General features: G+C 38.4%; 2 protein-coding genes across 2 annotated transcripts; one reads left to right on the forward strand and one right to left on the reverse strand.

The window, feature by feature from the left end:
- Positions 1–23: 23 nt before the first annotated feature.
- LOC116927835 (transportin-3) lies at positions 24–5,632 on the reverse strand. The gene is given in 15 exon segments (XM_045176572.1): positions 24–454; positions 551–663; positions 730–897; positions 966–1,241; positions 1,243–1,335; positions 1,398–1,679; positions 1,765–2,057; positions 2,127–2,266; positions 2,330–2,532; positions 2,610–2,756; positions 2,824–3,352; positions 4,325–4,603; positions 4,670–4,706; positions 4,784–5,109; positions 5,175–5,632. Coding segments are annotated over 11 exon segments (1,902 nt in total). The 5' UTR covers positions 2,950–3,352; positions 4,325–4,603; positions 4,670–4,706; positions 4,784–5,109; positions 5,175–5,632; the 3' UTR covers positions 24–393.
- A 1,898-nt stretch (positions 5,633–7,530) lies between these two features.
- LOC116927502 (eukaryotic translation initiation factor 4 gamma 3) lies at positions 7,531–9,207 on the forward strand. The gene has a single exon (XM_032934547.2). The coding sequence runs from the start codon at positions 7,531–7,533 to the stop codon at positions 9,205–9,207; it is 1,677 nt and encodes a 558-aa protein (XP_032790438.2).
- The last annotated feature ends 895 nt before the right edge of the window (positions 9,208–10,102 follow it).

The raw sequence follows: 10,102 nt of genomic DNA on the forward strand, positions 1-10,102 counted from the left end.
GCAAAATACTGATTGATTGAATATTGATTGAAAACGAAATTCCATGAAATGTGTATTAGGTGACTTTTCGGCTTCATTGTGCGATGGTCGACGATATTCGGGGAAAGAGCGAGGGAGATGTACTGCATCTGGGTGTGTTCAGGTGTATAGTGGCATTCCCTTGACTATAGTCCCAAATGTACAAGGGCGGGAGTAGCGTTAGCCGAAGTAAAAGTTAGATGAGTATGGGCAAATAAAAAAAATAAAAATAACCAAAATAACAATCAACTCATCAATCGCATACGAAGAAATGTTAGTAGCTTGAAGAAAATAACAATCAACTCATCAATCGAATATGAAGAAATGTTAGTAGCTTGAAGAAAATTATGCAAGAGTAATTAACGAGTAAGAATTTCACCGATAAAGCCTGGAGAAATCACGTAACGCATTTGATAACTCTAGAGAAGTTTCCGCCCTTAATCAATAAAAAAAAAAATTAAGACGTTAATACAATAAGAAAATAAGGGACAGCTAAAAACAAGTAGGATGAGACATTAGTACGGACGAATACCTGATGACTTTATGGCGGAAATCTTGTAGCTGCTCAGGCCTGACGGCGACACATCCGGAAGGTGACTGCCGAGGTAGATTTTCCAGCGTTTGCTCCATCCAGCTGGAAATGCTCTGATTCCCCCCAAAATTGTATCACATTAGAATGTCAAGAGAGCTGAAAAAAAACATTGGACTTACCTGTCGATCGACTAGCATGAACTCAAGCAAAACGTCTGCAACATTGGGTAACGAACACGTAGACAAGGAGAAAATCGAGGCCGTAATTAGAGTACTCATGAGAATAGGGCCTTTCGGGCGTAGCATTGTTGACATTAGTTGGTCACGAAGTTCAAAAGACAGTTTCTTCTGAAAAACAAAATAATTACAATCAAACCCTCGATTCTGGGACAACTTCTTGATACTAGTTAGCTAACCTCTCGAGTCCGCGTGGTATGGATCAATTCGGATAGAAATTGCATAACGCTGGCATTTGCATCTCTGTGATCAAGTGCAGCCGCCTGCATGGCACAATCGAAAATAGCAGGTAACGCCGGACTATGCAGAAAGGCGGCTGGATTACGCTAAAGAAAACGCGCAAAAAGACGAAACAAGTCATCAACTGTGTCTGGATTATGAGACAGACCCTGCGGTTCTTGCAAAAGCTGGAAAGCACGTGGCAACAACGCTTCAAGCATCGAGATGAGACCCCCCGATGCAATCGTTTTCTGAACCGTATTCGTCTACAAGAATACTTGCTAAATAAAGGAAGCAACTGTGATGATGAGCATTGTACAGACGCACCATCTGGATGGAAATAACGGTTAATGCCTTATACGTTTGAAATAAAAGTACGAAGCAAAACTGACCTGTGTAACAAGAGGTTGCAAAAGCGGAGCAGACTGGTGGCCGATCAGTCGTAGAGCAAACCTGAGACACCTACAACAGCGTTCCATCACTCTTCTGTCAGTTTGGAATTTATCCAACGTCATGGACAAGCACGGCCACGTAAAAGTGATGGCTAACTGGCACGGATGCTGTTCGCTCTTCTTAGCGTTGACACTCAAATTACGAAATATAGAAGCCAAGCGATCCAGCCAGTCAACGGGATCACTACTGGTTTTTGCGACAACTTTTGATTGGTTTTCCACCTTTTAATGGAAGCCAAAAAACAAAAACAAAAAAACATTAAATTCTTTATGCATAACGATTTTCCTGCAACACTTGGCATGTTACCTGGCAAATTCTTGTTAATTCGTCGACATGAATCTTGCAAAGTTGGTGAAGAGCATCCGCGATTTGATGATCTGGCAAACGACTACAGACTTTGGTAACGCCTTTCACTACTCGAACTGCCGTCTCCGTTGGAATGGGTAATGTAACCAGGGCACTCACTACTTGCAAGAGAATATCAAAATGAGATTTAACGTGATCTCGGCAAATGCTTGTAATGGCTTCCAGGGAATTCGAAGCAGCCACAGCCAATGACGGATCATTAATGGAGCGGAGCACGCAATGCAACACAGGTTCTGAAAAAAATAAAAATAAAAATAACGAAATTGAAAATAAAAAACTGTTAATACACTAACTGAACTTACCCACTACTGCAGGATGTTTATCCATCCATTCCCCAAGTTCCCCAAGGAGGAGAAGCGTTGTAAAACGCACTGCCGCGTGAGCGCTTTCCGGGACCTGCAGTAATGATTCTACCACACTTTGCACTACTTCATTTTCATCACTATGATTAGACACAAATGTGCATTATTAAAGTTGTTAGATATGCTAGAAAGCGGATTATTACGGTAAAATATTTTTGGCTACAGCTTGCATGATAAACAAGGCTGACTCTGTGACCTCCCATGGGAGGTTGTTTTGGCCATGAATGCTGTAGAAACAATGTTTAAAAACAGAAGCCGAGCCGACGATAAACACTACATCTTTGACCAATTCAGACACACGTGATCGGAAACCAGCAAAATCATCACTCTCTTCCAACACACCTTCCTGCTCACAAAAAAAAAAAAAAAAATACAAGGCGTTAAGATAATCATCCGACAATCAGAAAGTTGTTTTGTGTTTACATGGTCCGGTTCCATCTGACAGTGGCGGCATACAGCACCGATGAGTCGCTCAATGTAGGGCTTAAACTTAATTGTTCGATCGTCGTCATTTGCGTGATAAGGGTCTTCAGATAACTTGTACCAAAAACCAAAGGTAACCTCAGCAACCTTGAAGCCATAGCAAAAAATTAGCTAATGAAGGTACGAGAAAGCAAATATTGCTAAAATGTTTCACCTCGTAGTTATGGTGGCCAACGCAAGTTAGTACTAGATCCAATAACCCAAATAAGTTGGATGTGTTCATTGTTCCGTTATTGTTTTTCGTATTTTGAAAATGAGCAAGTGCCTCAGGAATGATCATCTCTCAATGAGTAATGTCATTATTGGCTAAGAGAACAGACTACAGACATTGGCTGTAACAGCAGACCAATGCACAATGGTTGATGAGATAACCTCTGTTCGGAACCCCACTATTAAGTCGAAGACTCCCGAAGGTTCATCACGTCGTTTACCTTGTTGATTGAAAACGAAATTCTATGAAATGTATCAAATTGAACAAAATTTTCGACATTGTCGTTTAGATTTTAGATTATGAATGAATGAATGAACTCAAGGCATCTAGGGGAGAAATAACTAACTCCGTAGAATTTTTATGGCCATGTCAGCTGTCCTGTCAGCTGTCCCGTCAGCTGTTCCATTTTACGTTGCTTCGGGCAATCTTCTGACCCCACTATGCTACCTAGGCATCACATTCCATTTTCATTCTTTTTTACATGCAACAAACATGAAAAGTATGGCGACATTAACTTAGTGCCATAGTTTGCATATCCTAAAATATGTTTTTAAGATGTCTATATGGTGGCTGCTTGAGTGCTGTAATGACATTTTAAAAAGGTAGCGCCTATTGCCCCTCAACTTTTTGAGGGGCAATAGACTTTCTGGCTATTACCCCCCAACTTTTTGAGGGGCAATAGACTTTCTGGCTATTACCCCTCAACTTTTGAGGGGCAATAGACTTTTTTGCTATTGCCCTTCAAAAGTTGGCACTAGTTACGGGAAAGGGTCGGCCTTCTGAGTGTTTTTTCTTTTTTTTTATTATGTCATACCTTCGTCCTTCGTGTAGTCTGATATTCACTGCTGATATTCACGTTTTTTTCCTTAGTTATTTTATTGAGGTAAAATCCTTCAGTGGGTACTAAATGCAAATGCATTCTTTTCTTCAGAGTCGTGCGTGTCATAAGATGATGCTTTTTTGTTTGGTATTATTTTGTTTTATGATATAGTTTTAAATGATTAAGTCATTGGAAATGACATTGATGACAAATATAGTACATAAACTATCATCTTATGACACATTGACACGCATGATTCTGGAGAAATAAATGCGTTTGCAATTAATAACCACCGAAGGATTTTATCTCAATAAAATAGCTAACGAAAAAAAAAATCTTGAACATCAGCGGAAAGACTTCAAGAAGATTTCACATAATAACAAAAAGGGGAAAAACGGTCAGAAGGCCTACCCCGTAACTAGTGCTCTCTTGAGTTGAGGGGCAATAGCATCAAAGTCTATTGGCCCTCAAAAGTTCAGTGGCAATAGACTTTTCCTTTTAAAAATTAAACCAGAAATTATTACCAGAAATTATTATTGCATTAGGAAGACCTACTTGAATTACTTTCAAATGAAAGTAAGAGATTTCACATGATCCAATAAAAGTCTTTTCTAAACTTTTTACCTGTGTCCATTCATTTTCACTTGGAGTAATAGTGTCCAGCCTGAGGCATCCTTCTCAACAGGTTTGATGAAAAGAGTTGAATGACTTTGTATCACGTTGGCGACACTGAGTCACTGGCCCGAGATTTTATTAAAGTGCGGAACTATTGCGGTTGGCAACTGTAAAATTTACTTTTGCGAGCATTGTTTTTTCTACATTCCAGGCACTCATCGATTAGGAACCGGTTGGAGGTAACAGCTGTACTTGTGGTCTTTCAAGGCGTTAATGGTTTCCTTTATCCTGAAAGTTGATGAGAAACAATGTCATTTATCTCAGTATCAATATTGAAGAAAATTCGTTTCATACACAGGACCTCCTTGTATGATACTGACTGGTTCAATATCTGCAAGATGATAAATCTTTAGTCATTTATCTAAATGGTGCACCCCAAATGGTTTTCTACTGTAAAAAGGGGCCAACCTTCTATGTTGTAACTTCATATAAAAATATTTGAAACAAATGATGGATTGCCATGATCATCTCACTGGAACAAGTTACTTTTAGGGACACTTCTCAGTTTTCTTTCTCAATTCTTCCTTAGTCAGATTTACTCTATAAATTTGCCATCTCGTCACTGAGATGAACAGACAAGCATGTTTTGCAGATTGTTTGCAGCACAGTTATTACTGCCTTTGTGTAACCAACATGAAAAATCGTATGTTCCCATCTACATAACCGAAGGGGCCCACACATTCTATCAGGTCTTTTCCACATGTCTCACATTTGGTATCTTTTACATTAATCTGCTAGAAAAAAAGAAAAATTAATGTGAATAAGGCTGTTGATTGATATTTACGGGATGTTACTGTACCATTCACCTGACAAGCATTCCAAAATTCATAGGTGATTGGGAAGTAACACAGCTGTACAAGTTTTGTGTTACAATTTGGATATGGTTCCATTGTTGTATTTGCTGATGTCTCACTGGTCACTGTCCATAAGCAGATCCTTGCTCGCAGATATGTTGCTCTATTATAAGGACTTACGCTCCATACAACAGGAAAACAACAACAAAAAACAGCGAAGAAACGTGCAACAAAAAATTTTGTTGTAAAGTAAATCGAGAATGATGAGACAAGTAACTACAAGTCTAACTAAGAGGGACAATCTAACTAAGGTAACACTAAATATAAAAACAGATCTAAATTACACTAAGAACGACTAAGAGTAAAAAGAAACACAATAATATAGATACTTAGTACTCCGTAGCTGCCGGGGGGAAATAGACCATTTCGACGTTAGACAACCCCCTCCCCCCCTGCTGCCGGGGGAAAATAGATTTTACCATACGCAATATTGCAAAGATAGCCGCCAGATGGCTATACCTCAGTACCCTTAAGCTTCAGCATGAAGTATGGCTTCAGGCAGTCAGTCAATCGATCAATTAGATAATCTTCACTCCATCAGATTCAAGAAAAAAAGTCGGAAATTAAACATCAGAAAAATTGGTTATTTCTCCTAAATTTACAGATTCCACAATCCATTCACGCAACAACAACAAAGAAATTAAAAGGGAAAAATTTAAGTCATCTTTATAATGTCAACGAGACTGAATCGGTACCAGGAAATTTCTTGATAATATTAATTTTCCCTTCAAGATATTTGGGTGAATCCGTTTGAAAAATGTGATTTAAAATATCTACTTTTAAAAATTACAACACTTTTCCATTTTCTTGTGAAAAAGCATTCTCTAATCAAAGTTAGTGAGGAAAAAAGGAAACTGCTGGCTGCCATTTTACTGAACATAAGCATAAAGGCATGAGATGTTTTGATGAAACACATCTGTTATAGTTCCTATAGCAATAAGCAACTCTTAATAACTCTCGAAATGGCTTTCAAAGAATTAATCCTTTACTTTCTCCCTACGTGGATTTTCGGATCCGCCGACCACACCGCTGCCGATGAGGCACGGTCCCAACCAGACGGTAAATCGACACAGAAGTTAAACAAGAAAGAAACCCAGACCACAAACCAGAAATCAAACCAGCAAGAGTTTTCCACCAGCCAGACCACTTGCCCGATTAGTAAGGCCCGTCAACATCTGCCGAATGAAAGGGACAAGAGAGTTAACAATACTGATGCTGCCCCTTCACAAAACGAAAATGATGATGTGGGGTCAATCCGTCCTTCAGATCTGGGCGCGGGTAAGTCAGATTTTGTTTAAATTTGGACAGTGGATTCTATAGTTATGAAACACTGATTTTCAAAATTTTATTGTATTTTTCAGTAGTTTCTGGTTATGAAAATGAAAACGTTTTTTCATTTTTGTATTATTTTCGGTGTTTTTTTTTTTTATTTTTGTCCTATTATTTTATTTTTTGAAATTTAAATACAAGTTTCTTATCCAGTTTTCATTCGTTTGGTTACATTTATTTTAGTAAAAATTAATTCTAAGTATAGTAATTTAACTTTTAAATTTGTAAACCCTTCTTATTCAAAAATGAGATCTGCGACTTCATAGGTAGCGGTTTTTTTAAATTATTCATTAAATATCAATTAACCATATGTATTAAATTCAAAGGACTTAAATTTATACTTTGGCCGAAACAAATCGGCAAAGTTCATGAATATTTTGGATTGATCGAAAGGGTTAATGTAAAGGGTAAAGGGTAATGTAAAGGGAAAGGCCACCTATGTTCCGCTAAGCCAACCCTTTTTGACTTTAATGAAAGCCCGTTAGGCATAAAATGAAGTTGAAAATCCAAATATTCTGAACTTTGCCGATTTGTTTCGGCAAGTTAAATTTGGTCCTTTGAATTTAATACATATGGTTAATTGATATTTAATGAATAATTTAAAAAAACCGCTACTCTATGAAGTCGCAGATTTTGGCTACCGATTTTTGAATAAGGAAGGGTTTACAAATTTAAAAGTTAAATTACTATACTTGAATTAATTTTTACTAAAATAAATGTAACCAAACGAAGCTAGTGAAAACTGGATAAAACTTGTATTTAAATTTCTCAAAAAATAAAATAATAGGGACAAAAATTAAAAATAAAAACACCGGTAAATTACGGCAAAATGAAAAGGCGTTTTTTTTTTAGCTCGAACTACTGGAAAATCATAAATTTGAATGTGTTTCTACTTTGATCCCTGTATTAACAAATCCTCCCCTTCCTGTGGAGGAAATTACCCAGCTGCAGCAGCTAGTTTCCGAAATTACAATGGCTTGCGATAATCTTCAGGAGGAAAACGAGAAATTGCGCAATGACTTGAGCTATCGAGGACAAGAACATCGGGAACAGTTAGAAAATCTGAAACGTCAGCGAATCTTGCTAGAGGACAAAACGACCCAACTTTTGGCCCAAAAAGAACAGGAGTTGGAGAACACAAAGAAACTCCAACCGGACCATGATGTTCTTCACACAGAAATCTGCAAACTTCGTAGCGATCTGAGACACAAAACAGAGGAATATCAAAAGGAATTTGAAAAACTGAGGCAGCGTTACGCCCTGCTGAACCAAAAGCGAACTCAGGCATTGGCTTTGAAGGACCAGCAGTTGGAGAGGGCGCGGACATTCCTTTCAGATCAAGACCGTTTAATTAAACAAATGCAAGAAGAAATTGTCCGGCTACGAAAATCCAACGAAGAACTTACTGGAAAGCTTGCGAAGACCGAAGCCAATTTGGCTCCTGCTGCCCAAATTCATCAAGAGCAGATCAAGGAGCCCGAAGTAGCTGTGTTTGCACCACCAAGTATACAGCGACAGGATATCGAAGCAGAACCAAACACTCTTCCGGAAACAAAGACAACGAGAAGGGTGTATGATCGGCGTGCGCTCATGAAACTGAAAGACAGCGTTGGGATCACCAACGTTAAACGTCTGCTAGATTTAGGTATTCTTCGTGATTCACACAGTGCAAAATCAACCCCGACCAACCAGGGAGTTGAATTTATGACTCGTTCTCATCATCCGCTGTTACCTGCAACGGAACATGGTCAACCAAGAAAACGAGAAATAAGACTGATGAGTTCACAGGAAGAACCGAGAAAGGCAAACAATCCCAATGTTTGGATACCCAAAAGGCTGTCTGCAAAATCTGAGGACGGCAACAAGACATCTAGCGAAGAGATTTTGAGAACCGTTCGTGGAATCTTAAATAAGCTTACACCATCCAATTACAAACGCTTATTAACAAAGATCCAAGAAATCAATATCGACAGTCAAGATTGTTTGGCGGGGGTCGTCAGAATCTTTTTTGTGAAAGCGGTCGAGGAATCCATTTTTGCCTCCATCTACGCAAAAATGTGTTTGGCACTGTCGACCAAAGACGTTGCATCTTCATCCGATCCTGCGGAAACGGTTAACTTCTGCAAACTGATCCTGTCCCATTGCCAGAGGGAGTTTGAAAAGGATAGTGCGGGATTAGTCAAAACAGAACAGAAACGACTTGAGTTTGAAAACGCCGAAACAGAAACAGAGAAGCATAAGTTACAAGAGGAATTAAAAGAACTCGTTGACAAGAATAGAAGAACATCGATTGGAAACATTAAATTCATTGGCGAACTATTCAAAGTCAACGTTATTTCTTCGAACGTTATGCATCAATGCATTCGAAAGTTACTGAGTCACAAGGAAGACGAAGACTCGATTGAGTGTCTCTGCAAGTTACTGACCACCATTGGCAAACAATTAGAGAGCCCTACACTTCCAAACAATGAAGTTAGGCCAAATTTTACCAACGCTCAAATTATGACCTCATACATCCAAACTTTACAGACCATAGCTGGTGAGCGGAAAGTATCTAACCGTATCTGTTTCATGATTCAAGACGTAGTAGATCTACGCAAAACTGGATGGAAACCTCGTCGAGCGGAAAACGGACCCAGAACTATTTAGGAGATACATAAAGAAGTAAACCAAGAACTCGAGGGACAGCAAAAACAGTTACCTGTTCCGAAAAACAGGAGAAAATACTAAAAGAATCCCAACCTGTCCAACAAGTTAAGGACACGATTAACAACAGAACGTCTAAAGTGCCCACTAAGTAAAGAGGATATTTCTTTTTTCGATTCTTCACTTAATTTTTTTTTCTCTTGAACTTTTGGACGACGTAATATCCTCTTAAGAAGCCTTTTTCCATTGGTCAAATATATGGAAGAAATTCTCTGCGTAACGGTTTCCGAAAGCAGTGTTCTGGACATCTATCGTAAAGACTTTAATTACAGTTTGCAGCAAAATGCGAACTTCAACGTCTACTCATCGTTCCAGGCACTGTCGACGGACTCCGACTGCAAGAGAATTTTATTGTTTCATACATTTTCACGAATAAGTTGTAAAGAGGATATTTCTTTTTTCGATTCTTCACTTAATTTTTTTTCTCTTTAACTTTTGGACGACGTAATATCCTCTTAAGAAGCCTTCTTCCATTGGTCAAATGTATGGAAGAAATTCTCTGCGTAACGGTTTCCGAAAGCAGTGTTCTGGACATCTATCGTAAAGACTATAATTACAGTTTGCAGCAAAATGCGAACTTCAATGTCTACTCATCGTCTCCAGGCACTGTCGACGGATTCCTACTGCAAGAGAATTTCTTGTTTCATGCATTTACACGAGTTATTTATAAAGAGGTTAGGCAAGTGGTCAAAATCATTCTTTCTTTAAAATTGTGAATTGGTGAGAATAAAGTTCCAATTGTTTTTAATTGTTGTTGAACAGTATTAGATGTAATATTTAATGACAAATTATGTACGCATCTATGCTGTCTAAACAAGTGATTGAATAAAATTAATTT

Source organism: Daphnia magna, linkage group LG7, assembly GCF_020631705.1.
Source record: "Daphnia magna isolate NIES linkage group LG7, ASM2063170v1.1, whole genome shotgun sequence".
Classification (NCBI taxonomy): Eukaryota; Metazoa; Arthropoda; class Branchiopoda; order Diplostraca; family Daphniidae; genus Daphnia; species Daphnia magna.

Bases quoted from the DNA above. Each gene is read 5' to 3' on its own strand.
- LOC116927502 (XM_032934547.2), top strand. From the start codon at position 7,531: ATGGCTTGCGATAATCTTCAGGAGGAAAACGAGAAATTGCGCAATGAC.